The following is a 15,692-nucleotide window of genomic DNA, read 5'->3' on the forward strand; positions in this document are numbered from 1 at the left end:
GGAGGTTGTCTCTTACTAGGGAACACTGCTACAGTCCTGGCTGTCCTCTTGCAGGGAACAGGGAGCCAGGATGTCAGCCTAAAGAACCCACAGGACTTGTAGGAGTGGCTCCTCGCCTCTTCCCCTTGCGGGACGCACACTGACGGGCTCCTGGAAGCCTGGGCACCAAGGGCGAGATCTGAAATCTACCACCGATACCCACGAGCCGGCCAGGTCCCCCGGCGCTGCCCGCCCGCCCGCCCGCCGCCCCGCCCCGCGCCGCCGGAGCTCCCCGGGGTACCAGCCCTGCCGGGTGCGAAGCTGACTGCTGCGAGGGGCCTGGCTGTGCGGGGCTTGCCATGCGGCCGCCGAGAAGGAGGGATCGCGGCAGGCAGGCGGAGGGAGGGAAAGCAGGGAGAGAGGGAGGGAAGGAAGGAAGGAAGGAGGCCGGGCTGATTAGCATGCAGCAGCGCTCGCAAGCCCGGCTCCATTGTTTTAACACCTCCCCTCTCCTCCGCGCCAATCTGTCACCGTTCAGCAGGCGAACGCTGCTGCCTCGAATGCTGCTCTTCTCAAATGAGACGGATAATTAGCTGCCCCGCACGAATGGCGCACTCTTCTCACCCCTGATTGCTATCACCTTCTTGCTCCTGGCAGTTTTGACACCTCGTAATCAGCCTGCTGCTTTTTCTCTTTTCTTTCCCTATTTCTGTTTTTTTTTTTTTTCTCCCCCTTCCTTCTTCTTCTTTTTTTTTTTTTTTTTTTTTTTTTTTAATTTCAATCCCAGTTGCCATTTGGATTGAGACTCCTCTGTTGAGTTAACCTTGTATGATTGCGGGGAAAAGGGGAATGTATGGCAGGGAGGGAAAGAAATCGCCTCCTCTGAGTTTCATCTGCTGAGTGAACCATGGGTGGGGGTAGGAGCATCTCGGCTTGATCCTCCAGTGCTTTTGTTCGTGAGAGGGAAGAGCCTCTCCTGAGCATCCTCTGAATTAACGTTAGCTCGGATGGGGAAGGATCGTGCGTGGAGCGACTCCTCCGCTCAGTTAATAGAGAAAAGACTGCATTTCTACTGAGTTATCTGTTTAGTTAAATTCAGAAATACGAGGAGAGGATTTTAAAAGTAAGTTCACACGGCCAGGGAGCTCCTTTCTCTCCGGGGTAAACAGGGAAGGCAGGTAACTTCTGAGCCTCTTAGAGTGAATTCATGTGTTTCATGAGAGTCTGAAGAGCGCTCTGATTGGAGTGCGAGATGGCAGAGGGAGCTTCTTCCCTTCTGATTCCAGAGAAACAAGAGATCTCAGCTAATGCTCTGGTGATTTCTGAGAGATCTTAAAAAAACAGAGGACTCGTGGAATCTGTCATAGGAGCGTTTTCCTCTCCTCTAACAAGCACTGACAGTCTAATTACTGGAGCTATGAGCAGCTGTCGAGTTAGCCGGGGAAACAGAGCAGCTACGTGTGTTCTCCCCGGCCGCCGGCACCGAGCCCTTGCACAGGGCTGAGCCGGCCATAACGCCCCAGCTCGCCCCTGAGCAGCCGGGGGGTGGTTTGCTGCCTTCTGCCTTCCCTTCGATTCGGAACGAGAGCTCCCGCGAACGGCGGCCGCCGGCCCCGGGGCTGCCCCGGGAGGGACTCCGCTGGCCCGGCGCGGCAGGAACTCAGCAGTGCCCCTTGGCATGAGTCTGCTGTTCGGTCCTTCTCCTCAAGTGTTTAGTAATAATTTAGTATTATTATTTTTAATGAAATCCCACTTCCCGTTTGGATTCAACCTCCTCTGCTGAGTTGAGCTGGTGCGGAAGGGGGAGCGGCGGGAGGAATGCTGAACCTCCTCTAGTGAGTGTAATAAAGCAGATGTCTCTGCTGGCAGCAGCAGCCTCCTCCAGTACGAATGGGGCCCGCTCAGGGACCGCACTCGCCTCCCACTTCAAGTCGCTCACAACTGCTTAGCGTGATATTTATTTAGTTATTTATTTATTTTTAAACCAGAGTGGTGCCCCTCGCAGTGGTTTGATGGGCGAGCATAACCGGACACCCTCAGGCAGCAATAGTTTTAAGCACGCAGAATTAAACAGCTTCCTAAGACGCCGCACTAGGCAGGAGCTCTCATAGCAGGAGAGATATAGGTTCTGCAACGGCGTCTGTGTCGTCGTGTCGCCCACCCGCCCTTACCCCGGCCGCAGGGGCGGGGGATGGCTCTGCAGGCAGCGCGGAGCTCAGGCCGCCTCCAGCAACAAAGACCCGCGGTCCCGCGCGGGGCTCCCTCCGCGCCAGCCGAACAGCGTCCGCGCACAGCGGGGAGGGGGGACACGACGGGGACGGATACACAGAGATGACTTTATTTTCTTCAAAGGTGATTCGCAGTTTGTTCAGTTCTTAATAACGTGAGCTCCTGAGCTCTAATTTCACGGTTGAGACGACAAGTCGGTTTTGTGTCGGGCTGGCTGGAGATGTGCGAATCCCCATCTCTCCTCCCAATCCTGGAACTTCTGTCTCTCCCAGGAACCACCCCCAGCCGCGCTCGCCTGGGAGGTACTTCACACGCCGCACGGCGAGCCCGGGGATGAACGTATCCTCCTCTGCGCTGGATACCGCCGGGGGTTTAGAGCTGTTAATAGTAACAAACTCTTTCTCCAGGTCATGGAGCAGACATGCACTGCGCACTGCTGTTTATTACAGTACACTCTGTTGACAGCCAGTCACAAACATTAGATGTTTAAAATAGAGGAAATAATTGTAGAAAAATCAATTTCTAAAAATGTGCAGGTGTTAATTCCTCCAAAAAAGTGTCACCTGCAAACAAATCTTTAAAAAGAGAAACCGCTGTGCTTTGCTGCTATGAAAATATTAATGCTAATTACCAAATATCAGGACTAAAACCTATACACAGTTCAAATGCAAAAAGCTCCTAGTTGCTATGATTAAATTAAATGACTTAGTACCCCCCCTTTTTAATTTGATCCTAATAAATCCAGAAAATGTGCAAACTTTATCAGAATACAATGTTTCAATTAAACACAAATTTAAATTGCATTGAGAAGGCCACTAAGCTTATTCTGGTTAAAAATGAAGTCACTGAGATTTCGGTGATTAGGTTTTTCTTTCTAGGCTGTAACAGACTTCAGCAATCCTGCATAGCAGACCAGAAGGAAAGGTAAATAATCTTTGGTATTCTTAGTTTTAGGGAAAGTTTAATCCTTTCTCACTTTATCTCTCATAGCAATATAACTTTTTCCGTGGGAGTATTTTTACAAATCATTAATGCTAGAAAGGTACACAAAATAATAATTTTTTTTTTTATAACATGTAACAGATATCCATAAAATTGCTACTGATACATTTTGGCAAACGGGTAATTTACGTGCTGTGTTTGATTACTCTCTCTAGTAAACGATTCATCGGGGAAAGTCAACCATTCATTTATATTACTAGTGAACAAGCCTACCCTAATTTTGACATACCTGGCATTCAGTTACTGTGATGATTTTACAAGAATCTCGATTAAGAGGTTCACTACTGTAAGTTAAATTTGGAACTTTTGTAAGAGAAATGAAAAACAAGAGTCTACTTCTCTTCCTGTTTACTTCAAGGAGAACATAATCACATCACTGGATAGCGAGAAAAAAATCCTAGCATTACACCAGTTTCCCCAGCCAGATTAAGGCATTAATTCTGCAAGTCTACGCTCATAAATTAAAAGGAAAAAAAAAAAGGAAAAAGGAAAGAAAAAAGCAAAAAAAGAAAAAGGTGTTTAACATCACTCTTGAAGCATAACAAGCAATAATGTGAATTACAGTACTGAGTGACTTACAGTTTCATGTTACCTTGTCAAAGGACAATTAAAAACTTGCTTATCTGACACACAGTTTCAGTCATGAGTTCTTGTTACAAGAAGTCTTAATTCTTCAATTCTTAGCATATCTATTGAATACAAAAAATCAAAATGTATGCAAAACAGTGAACCATTGAATTCTCATACATTAAGACTGTACTTTAAAGTGGGAATTCAGATGCCGAAGAAAATCTTTCTTAGATGTCATGGATGGTGGGAAAACTTCTCGACAGAATTCACATATTCCACACTGATTCAGTTCAGAGTCTGTATAAGCTTGTGCCAGCAAATCATTGTCTTCAGGCTGCCAAATGAGCTAAAAGAAACAGAAAACGATTATTGCTGCGGTTTACTATGTGGTCTACATGATGCTGTGGTTTGTATTTATATAGGTGCCCTTTATACCTGTCTGGCCAGAGACATAAACTAGAGAGTTCTCATTTAAGAAAAGCAAGATAGGACTTAGATTTTTTTTAAAGTTCTATAAACATACTATCCTTGCAAGCAATTAAAATGCCTTGGTATATATTATTGAGAAATACTGCTATGAGCAAAAGTCTGTAGTATCAGCCTGGTACATATTAAAGCTTTTCTTTAACTTTGCATTTCAGCATTTTACTGTAGAAGTCACAGTACATAACAGCCATTTGAAAGAAATGAAACCCCACATTTTTACCTTAGAAAAAAATGCTTCTTGTACACAGTGAATATGAATCATATTTTATTTCTATTCTTATTGACACCTAACTAGTTTTCAGTTTACTTACAAAATGACTAGAGCAATGTCACACAGCCTCAGTTACTTATTTCCTCTGACTGCCTGTTAATGTAAATATACCTAATATTTGTCTAAAAATTGTCTAAAAAATCTCTTTTGGAATTCCTTCTGCCATAACATTATCATACTCAATGGGACCACCTGAATATCTATCCATGCATTCAGGCAATTCTGTAAACTATGCTAAATTTGGTTCAGCAGCTGTACTGTTCTTGGTCCCTGAGCTAGTTAGTTTAAAGCCAGCAAGCAAGTCTGCTTACCTCACGTTGGAGTTCAAGAGACTTCAGCCTGATACATACTCTAAGCCAGAGTGTACACTAATTATTTAGCATCATACCAACTAGGAATCAAAAAGTCTTTTATCGGTTTTCAGAGTAAAGTTAAAAATTAAGTTTCATTAGTATTAGATAAACACAAGATAAAATATATAGCTATGTTATATGGCCAGGATGATTAGGTTTTGAGTAAATTGAAAACTAAATGCATACTACTGTGATGGCAAAGTAGACAGAATAGCAGCAAGCTGGTTTGAGCTCTGTGTGGGGATGAAACCTAGAAGAGAAGAGCACCCTACATTTTTTTTTGGCTCGGTTTTCTTCTCTCTTGCTTCACGCACATGGAAAGGCAAACAAGAATACTTCAGAGAGTAGTTTCTTTAGAAGTTTTACATTTCTTGCTATTGATACTTACCTAAGAGTTTTAATTTTCAGCTCTTATTCAAATTTCATCACACCAAATAGTTAGAATCTATTGTTTATTCCTCCCGTGGTAACTCACTGTACAACTAACCCGGCATTCATTATGGTTAAACCTTCTTTTTAAACCAGCTAAACTTTTTGGAGTCAACTTCCTGCCCATTCCCTATTTAAACAGTGTTTAGCTTATCAGATAGCAATAGCAGATTTACTGTCTTTCATTATGGTCAGCAATCCATATAATTAAATTGACTAATTAGTAATTAAGTGCAATCACACCACTTTTTTCAGCTCAAAGTCTACTTATTGTATGTTGCTGGTGTAAATTGCATAATAAATCTATCTAGACACTGACACACTTAAACATCTCTACAGAAATGTGTTTAGAATTACTTGTTTCTAATACTTTATGACGTAAAGCACGATTTGAAAGAGATAAAATAGTATTGTAAAAACCCCACATAGGACAAAGTTAGATTTCTAATCTTGAAAGCACAACAAGGGGAGGTACTCATAGAGCAACCCACTGAGGCAGGCACTTCTATTTCTTTCTTAGAGTGTACTTAACATGCTTTTCAGAACAGGGATATATTTAAGCAGATGTTCCATTTCAAAAACATTAATATTCAGATTAAGATCAATAGACTATAAATCTGCTTTAAAAATCATGAACATTCTTAGGACAATTTTTGGTGGAAACAACCCCCTCAAACTGTGAATACCGATAAACACAAGCATCTATATGCAAGTCTCAGTTAAATGTAGTCTGTAAAATCCTAGGTCCACTAATATCCATGTTTATTTTAATCTGCTGCTCTTTTCAGTCACGTTTTTTTTTTTTTTAAAGTTACATCCTAAGAAAACAGGACTGAGTTTTCACATTTAGTATCCACATAGAAGGAAAGAGCTAAATTTATTACAGCAACTGAGAGCAGTTCCAAGAACTTACTGTTGCCAAATCTATTTCATTTATGGGGTTTTCCATTTTATAAGTTAACATATGTAGTAAATACTTGAAAGTTTTATCCACAGTAGTTAGAAAAAAAATCAGGTATATAATTCCTCCCTATTGGAGCTTTACCAGCGGCAGGGATGATGGGTGCAGTAAGCAGTGTAGCTACCTCTTAGAAAGATGGTAAAAATACTAAGAACAAGTTTATGCATAAATTTTGCTAAGACTAAGACAGTTGAAAGGACATGTATGCAAGTAACTTTTAAAAAACATTATTATTTTGATCTCCATATATATTATCTGTGAATCAAGCCTTTAGCACAGTTAACAGTCAAAAAACTAAAGCTGAATCCAATTCACTCAGAAAAATACGTAAAAGCCTCTTCAGAAGGCAGCTGAATAAAGGCGATGGATGTTTAAATATACTGACATACACAGACATATATTTAATGAATTCTAAAGTAGTACAGCTCATTTCAAACAAGCTTCTGGATAAGGTATAACATTTTAGTCATGTCCTGTATGTGCTACAGTGCTGTTGTAGATCTGACTTACAAATATTGAAATGGTTCACCATTAGGTTTCTCTTCTTCAAGCGTTAGCATTAATACATTTTCCTTCAAACAAATAGATCATCAAACCCAAGGCTTACTGCTATTCAACCACAATTCTCTACTTTTTAAGCTGCATACTCCCCTTTCAATTTATAATCACATACCAGCTGTTTCACTAGCTGTAATATACAATGCAGGGTGCCATCTATTGAAAAATGAATACACAGGCTAACTAGTAAAAGAATTAGCTGGAGATGGAATACAGAAAAAGAGGATAGTAACAAGCGATGGAGTGAATGCTTCACAGCTCCACAGGAATTCTACCAGTGATAAAATAAATGGTTTGATTTGTTTAACTCAGTCACAACTTTAACTAAGGACCCATCGAAAAATAAAGCACAATAAAATCTGTGATTAATAAGTTGGCATAGAATTGAGATCTCCGACATTACAGATAAATATTTAAAGTACATTTTGAAAAATCAGGCTTATAGTTTAAAATACAATGATGAAGAACAGCAAACTTTCCATGCTTCAAAGTTTTCATCCAGAACTGGTTTGCAATAGAAATCTAAACTGCACTATGTATGCTTTAGGAGATGAAAACATCAAAGCTATCATATCCTACAAACAGCTTTCCAAATGCTAGTTTTGCATGTCATGCAGTGGCCAAATCAAGAGGTAAAGCACTTCTGCTGCATGTGCCTTGTCATTAGCAAAGAACACAAAACCACATCAACGTAAATAGTAAAAATCTGCCAAATCCACCCTCACAGAATTTCTAAGTATCACTATTTGTTTATTCCCGAAAACCTCTCCTCTCACAAGGTGCGAGAAAAGCCACAGAAATGTAAAAAAAAAGCAGTCTACAAGGGTCCATCATTATTTTGCCAGCAATTTCAGTTGAGAAAGGATTACAAAAAAGAAGCGAAGTATTCAGAGATGTGATTGTCAGAGCCTGCTGAAATGTTTTTCTGCATTACAGCAACTGGACCTTGCTTTCAGAAGTTCCCATGGACTTCAAGTAGCTGCCAGTGAAATTCAAGCCCCAAGTACATACATAAACCTAAAATAAAGTATTTTAACGAACTCTCCTTCATTTAAAAAAATAAATAGGCTTTCCTCCTTCTCCTTGACTGCTTAAAGTATGAAGAAAAGATTTACGTTTTCTTAGAGGGAGGAATAAGGTGCTGTTTATACCTCACATGGAGATAAAAAGTAGATCATTTTCCCACAGTGAAGTATTTATCTATTCAGCTTTTTACTTGTCCATTTGTCATATTCTCTGCTGTACATTAAGAACAGTTAAAACAACTATGTGCCCTATTCAACTGAGATCAAGGATAGAAAGAAAGCAATCTAGGGGGCAATTTCCGATTAATGGCAGCTTTGAAATATATAGAAGCAATTAATACCTAAATGAACTGAACTTTGTGCCAGCATATCCAGTGCCTACATCTGTTTAAATTCCTGTCCTTTCACAGGAAAAGTGTCTTGCCTTGTGCACATTCTGCAGTACTAGGAAGAAAAACTGACAGGAGAGAATGTCTTAAATAGAATATATTAATCCTGTCTCAAAGATCTTTGCAAAGTGGTTGACTGAATCATTAAAATTTTTTTGAATGTACAGTATTTATTAGAAAGATACCTGATGAGGACCTCTGACGATTGTCCCAGCAGCTTCTAAAGATGAAAAAATTACTTCAGGTACATCCTGGTTTGCGTGCTTAGGTACAAATGTGAAACCAGTGTCTGTTGTTTTTAAACATGTTTTGTCATGGGTATTTTCTATGGACATGTTTGCATGATCTGGGGGATTTGTTTTGTCAACAGTAGTTAAACTTTGTAAAGCTGAGGTCATGAGATCAACTCCATGAGCTTCAAATGAGTTAGGTTCCAATTTACTGAGGTTAACAGCACAGTCTCTAAGCTCCAGGTTAAAATGATGATCTTGAAGCATGTTTTCAGCTATACCAGTACAAGGAATTGCTGGTTTTTCCTGAGTGCTCTGCAAGAAAGCAGAGTCATTGTCTGTAGGTGGAAGCTTGACATTAAATTTAGAAAGTGATTCTATAGAGGAGTTGTCCTCATCTTGGCCCACTCCTCTTGGTGTGATAGATGTGATGCATGATGCACCTCTATTTATATCCTTTATAACCCGAGGCTTAAAAAGCTCTTCTGCTTGTTCATCAGTTTTATCAGTACACTGTATCGGCATGGAAAACTGTATTTCTGCAAAGAAAGAACGAAGAAAACATTAAATAGTCCACTGAAGTGTAGTTATTAAAAGCGTGGTGTTGGGGTGTTTTTCCTGAGAGGTTTTTGATAGTCCTTCTTGGCTTTCTAACGTTTACTTTTTCTCTTTGAAATCAGCTTGAGGCATAGTTCTCTTTCACAAACATTAGCTCTGACACAAAACTATCAGAACAGAAATAAAAGGAAGTAATTCTGTTCTAATAATTCTATTTCTCTTTGATTTATGGCTGTAAACATTTTCATTTTATTGAAAATTATGTTGTCCCATACTCTTTAACACATACTTGCATGTGTTTACTGAAGTGTTCTGGCAGAAATAGAAGCTGGAACCAAAACCATTTCACATGGTGCCAAGAACATGCTAAGCACCATAAGCACAATTTTAGAAGGTATTCAGGTACCAAAATCCCATTGGTTTCCAAATTTGGTAAATACTTAAAACTGAGTAAGTATTCAGAACTGGGACCAAATTTTCCCTTTGTTTTGAGAACTCCATTTTGTAGTGACAGGACAAGGGGGAATAGCTTTATACTGAAAGAGAGTATGCTTAGGTTAGACATTAGGAAGAAGTTCTTCACTCTGAGGGTGGGGAGGCACTGGCACAGGTTGCCCAGAGAAGCTGTGGCTGCCCCATCCCTGGCAGTGTTCAAGTCCAGGCTGGACGGGGCTTTGAGCACCTTGGGCTAGTGGAAAGTGTCCCTGTCTATGCCAGGGGGTTGGAAATGGATGAGCTTTAAGGTCCCTTCCAACCCAAATCATTCTGTGATTCTATGATTTTCAGCACTTTCTTAATAAAAATGGTAATAATATACATGGTTATTCCTAATTAGGTGAGAGAATAACTTCAGTACACATTTACTGTACAGCAGTCTTCTGACATCACTCGGATATTGAAGTGGGCCACAGAATAACAGAAATCAAGCAGATTAAATCTGTATCACGTATAGCTTTTCACACTGTTGAGTTAGGCACTTATTTAAGGAAAACAAATCCATCCTGAAATAAGTTGCCAAGCACTCACCCCTCAAAATTCCCACCCCTAAATAATAAATAACGTTTAGTACCGTACAATCAGGATATAACAATACAGTTCAGACATAGCAATTTGAAGCCACAAGCTCTACATTAGCACTTAATGTAACAAAATGTCAGTAATGATATAACCTAAATAAGAAGCAAGTACTGAAATCAGCATCTCTTGCTTCAACCATGTAAGTTTGGCAAGTGTTTCTTGAAATCACCTAAGCGTCTGATCCTGCTAGCTAGTAAGGAATACCAGTAGTAGCTTACATTTAATATAATGTAAGCATTAGCAGAACTAGACATTCAGGATCTCTTCCAGTTGCAATAAAAATCAAACCTTTCTTTTGTTTTCAGGAAGTGTTGGATTAAGCTCCTGTCCCACATAACAAAACAGTATTCAAAAGTCTGCACAAGGAAGTCTAGAAAATAAGTCCTCTGGCTCTCCTCAGTCCGGCAGTTTTCCTCTAACAGACACAGGGCTAGAGACATTCATAACAGACATCTTTTGAACTGACAGCTAAATTAAAAGCAAGCAAGTGCTGTCATTCACACAGTATGATGGAATATCACATGTAGTAAGTGCTTGCCTCTCACTCCAAGGGACAAAACAATTACAAGAGCCATTGATGTGATGACTGTCTTTTATAGCATGTGATTTGGAGCATTCGTCATAGAATGCCAAAACTGGCGGTGCGTTTTCTTGGTGAAATACTGAGCACCATGTGAACAGACTTGAAAAACGCAGATGGTAAACAGTGGAAGTACTTCTATGTATGTGTAATTTACAGTATTTTCAAATATAAAGCAAAGCTTTCAAACAGTTGAATCACAATAAGAGCTTAAGTATGATATTACCAGTTTCAGGTTCTGGCTTTATCTTAAATTTACTCAGTTGGTCTGTTTGTTCTCTGGCTAGCATACGTATTCGATAACACTCTTCTTTCATGTCCTGGAAAATTGTCTCCACATTCTCCCTGGAAGGTCAAAATTGTAAATTAGTCAACCAATTCAGCTTGTTGTGACCTTTAATCTAGTCGCACCCACAAACCAGAGAAAAACAATAGCGTAAGCTACTTTTCTTGGATACCTTGTTCCTCGACATATGTATACATATTTTTGTTCTCCTCAGTGAAAGCAAGCAGAAAAGGGAAAAGAAAATCTTGTCAAAGAGCTGTTTAGTCATATCACGCACATACATTTGAGCTTAGGGCCTGACCCTGGAAGGAACCCCCCCAGAAAATCTAGCCTTTACATTTCTTTCAGTTCTCTCAGGTATTTTGTGGAACAGCTTATCTTTCACAAGGGTACTGTTTCCAACTGTTTCCATCTCATTACAGGGAAAATAAGATGCTGATGCTTCTGCAAACATTAATTATTTTCCATTCTTTTCTGTGCACTTCAGACTTTGCAGGAGAAGGAATACACAAGCATTTATTACTGCTCCTTCCTTCTCTGTCTACCTGAAGTTTTGAAGAGGGACTTGTGAACTCACTACTTCTCTATTTTATGCAATATCACATGACTTTCCCTTTTATTTTGAGGGATTTTTTTTATTATATCTTTTCCAGAGTATCATATGGACATCTGAAATTTAGTCATTTGCACTGAGAACAGAAAAATAGTTCTTCATGCTAGTGTGAGTTTTATTTGCCCAAAGGCACTAGGTTATTCAGTTATTGATGCATACATAAAATTCCATTGAAAAATTTTGATAAACTTGCTGAGTGATTTATATTTCTAAGCACAACGTAATGGATGTTATGAAATGAACTTCAAGGATGAAAAAGTGAAGTTGGATTTGAGTTCTCTTTTGCATCTTTGTATCAGAAGAGCTCAAAAGCGGTTTTTCTTTGATCCAGTGAATTGTTTTCCTCTTTATTGCTTATTCATATAGTAATCAGGAGTGTCATGAGCTGCGTTCCTACTTCTGTTGTGTTTCTCTTTCTGAAGATAATGTCTGTTTGTAACTCATTTGAAAAAACCCCAAATCTACAGTAGTTAAAGTTGCTGCTGTTACCACTTACATTCTGACCATTTTTCAGGTGTTTGATAAATAAGGAATTAAAAAAGATTCTTGTCACAAGTTTCTAATCAGAGCTTTAAAATATACATACGATTAGATGAATCAATCTTAATTTGCTAGACTTTTGTGATAATCTTACTAGTGTAAGATTACCAGTAATCTTACCAATCACATACCTCTTTCCAAGAAAACAGTAAAGTAAGGGAGCTACTGGAGAGCAGGGAGACAGAAGACAGGTGAAGGTTTTTTATTTTTTAGATATAAATCAGTATGAAGACAAAAAGTCTTTAAGGACAAAAAAGTCTTTATCACATCACAATCTTATTGCTTCTCTTTCTTATCATAAAGCAGTAGTGACTCAGACTAAAGATCCATGTAGTTCACCTAGCCTATGTCGGGAGTGGCCAAAAGCAGATGCCTAGGCAAGAGTATAAGACGACATCAAGAACTGGTGATATTTTTCCCTAATACTCTCCTAGCCTCTCCTTAAAGAATCTTCTATTTGACCTCAGCAAAATTGTGAAAAGTGGTATTACTGCCTATCCCATGAAAAATGCAAACCTAAGACTTTGGTCAATACTTTTCCCAAAACACAGACAGAAGAGGAATACTGGCTTAGGAAATACACTGCTTTTGGTCCCTTGGTCATAGCAAGGGCTGGCTGGCTTCAGCTGACAGATAAACCTGATTTCAAACTCTCTCACTTAGGATGGCTCAGGCCAAGAATTATTTCTTCATGCTGACTATCAGACCTCCTCCTGGTAGTGCAGCAGGCTCCTCTGCTGTGCTGCCATCAGTTAATCCGTTATGGTTGTACATTCCTGTTCTGAAGAGAGTTAATGCTTATCCAAAACCCAGCATTAACATCCACTGCTGTTTCCCACAGAGTTTAACCTCCTGCTGAACCAAGTGGCTATTTTTCTTCCTCTCAACTTATCCCTACATACTTGCAAAGCCCCAGCTATGATTCCGTATAGTTGCTGGCTTTAACACCTTCCCACACTGGCTCTTTGACCTCTGCTCCTCCCCCGCCCCACCCCCCCATTCATTTTTTAAGGTGCTATGTAGAAAATAGGGAAATAGCTGGTCTTATTTAACAGCAGAAAAGACAAATAAAAGCAAATTTCAAAAATAGTGCTGCAAAAGCATTTACCTTTCAGACATAGGTGAAATACCAGAGATCCCTAGAGATAATTCAGGCTTATCTGGAACAACTTTCTTACTTTTCACCTTGAAGTAAAATATGAAAATATTGATCACAAGTAAGCATATTAATTTTGCTCTTCAGCCTGATATGAATAAAAATGACATGGGATCCTTCACCTGGTCCCGGAAGCTCTCAAAACATTCACAGAATGACAAAAGCAGTTTTTTACTGTTTGTGTGAAATTCCTATTTTTAGTTTAACTTAGCAATTCAGTGTGGCATTCTTCTGCTCATATTCCCCTGAAAGGAAACTGTTTCTAAGACTATTGCTTGACTGTAATTCCATTTCAATCACATATAAGGTAAGATTATGTATTGTGTATAAGCTTGTTAGTGAGGTATCCAGCTATTTTAGCTCTTAAAAATCAGTATATTCACTGAAATTTTCAATGAACACATCACAAGCCAGTATGTCCAGTTCTAGATGTTTTTTAAATAAGTTATTAACTTTGACTACCACCTTGTGGTTCACTCTAGTATTACATAGTTTTAAATCTAGCTATCCCACAATGGGCGCTATTCTGTAACCAAAAACGGAGTGGCATAAAAATGAAAAAAATAACTCAATCTTGGTGAAAACTTCCACGGGAAAATTATAAAACAGAAATGCTAATCTGGAGTTTTCACAAATACTAACATTTTGATGACATAACATGAAATAATTAACACACAAAGCAGCCAATATGTATTTAATAGTTCGGTGTTCCCTGTGTGCTTTATATACTTCAATGATTTCCAAGTAATTATATAATGCTTAAATTTAAAGTAATTTCTTCTAATAATTAGTATAAACATGTTTGAAAGAAGGAATAATTTACTAATGTTTGGGATTTTTTTCATTTTATCTCTACTTGGTTTCATATCTTACCTCCCTTTTATATGCTGGCATCTGTATACCCTTTTGTGCTTCATTTAATTCTTTCAATTTGCTTTTCAGACTTCTTATTTTATCTTCTTGGTTGGAAATAATAGAGATCAGCTTCCTTTCCTTTTGATTATTTTTGTCCTCAAGTTGCTTCAATTTCATGCTCTCACTTTCTAACTGTTCCTAAAAAACAATTTTAGAAACACCAGTACAATTAATAGAACTGAGCCTTGTGGAATATCACCGTTCAGCAGTCTGGAATAAGCTAAATTAAGCTTTTGCAACATAAGTAAGAGTCAGTCTTATTTATGACATTAATAATTTTAAACTGATAGTAAAGACCTTCTACCACTACATGTAGTGGTAACTCATCATAGACAATTACTCAAAAGAATTGTATGTTTTGAATTCTGAAACTCATATTAGTGTTTGTAAGAAATAAAGACACTCTCTTGGTTTACTTACTGTATCATTTACATTAACATTTTATGTACAATATATTGTATGCACAATATATAAAATAGTATTTACTTAATTTCAATCAATCTTAAAACAATTTTGAAGAAGGTTATATTCTGCTTAATTTTTGAGCAGACCCAATAATAGAATCATAGAACCACAGAATCACAGAATATCTCAAGTTTGAAGTGACCCAGAAGGGTCATTGAGTTCAACTCTTTGCTCCTTGCAGCACCACCTAACACTAAACCATGCGACCAAGAGCATTGTCCAGATGCTCCTTGAACTCTGACAGGCTTGGTGCCATGACCACTTCCCTGGGAAGCCTGTTACAGTGACTGACCACCTTCTTGGTGAAGAACCTTTTCCTAATGTCCAACCTGAACTTCCCCTGACACAGCTTCATTCCATTTCCTTGTGTCCTATTGCTGGTCACCAGAGAGAGGAGATCAGCACCTCCCCTTCTCCAAGCTGACCAAACCAAGTGACCTCAGCTGATCCCCATTAAGTGTTGCCCTTGAGGCCTTTCACCATCTTGGTCAACCTACTCTGGACATGCTCCAATAGTTTGATGTCTTCATCTTACACTGAGGTGCCCAAAATGGCACACAGTAGTCAAGATAGTGCTGCAGTGTAAAGTGGACAATCACCTCCCTCAGCTGGCTAGCTATGCTGTGCTTGATACACCCCAGGACATGTTGGCCCTTTTGACTGCCAGGGCACACTGTCAACTCATATTCATCTTGCCATCAACCCAACTCCCCAAATCTCTTTCTGCAGGGGCTCTCTGGCCTCGTCTTCCAGTTTGTATGTATGATCAGGTTTACATTGCAAATATTGCAATACTCTAAAGATTTGTGAAATAAAAAGCAGTGGCTGCCCCCACTTTAACTATCCATCTTGTAATTCATGGAATTTTTATGTATGTGGGCTTTTTGGTGGAATGAAGAAGAATATAATGTACATTTTTTTTTCAATATGCACAAAGATAGTCTGTGGATAATTTTCAAGAAACAACTTATGATAAAAAACTGTGGCTATGAAAACCTTATAGTTGTCAGTTTATGAAAT

The 15,692-nt window shown here is 39.1% G+C and overlaps 1 protein-coding gene across 4 annotated transcripts in view; it reads right to left on the bottom strand.

Annotated features, from left to right (window-relative positions):
- Nucleotides 1-1,930: 1,930 nt before the first annotated feature.
- Nucleotides 1,931-15,692, bottom strand: part of TANK (TRAF family member associated NFKB activator) — a 31,207-nt gene continuing 17,445 nt past the window's right edge. For 3 of the 4 annotated variants that reach the window (XM_030488871.1, XM_030488870.1, XM_030488872.1), the window contains 5 exons: nucleotides 14,166-14,345; nucleotides 13,245-13,321; nucleotides 10,924-11,042; nucleotides 8,438-9,021; nucleotides 1,931-4,126 (listed from right to left, as the gene is read on the bottom strand). In XM_030488871.1, coding sequence (XP_030344731.1) covers nucleotides 3,959-4,126; nucleotides 8,438-9,021; nucleotides 10,924-11,042; nucleotides 13,245-13,321; nucleotides 14,166-14,345 — 1,128 coding nt within the window. In that variant the 3' untranslated portion in view covers nucleotides 1,931-3,958. Of the gene's footprint in view, nucleotides 4,127-8,437; nucleotides 9,022-10,923; nucleotides 11,043-11,155; nucleotides 13,322-14,165; nucleotides 14,346-15,692 lie in introns of all 4 variants that reach the window. The other variant, XR_003991753.1, reaches the window with a different exon arrangement.

The sequence above is a fragment of the Strigops habroptila genome, chromosome 5 (assembly GCF_004027225.2).
Source record: "Strigops habroptila isolate Jane chromosome 5, bStrHab1.2.pri, whole genome shotgun sequence".
NCBI lineage: Eukaryota > Metazoa > Chordata > Aves > Psittaciformes > Psittacidae > Strigops > Strigops habroptila.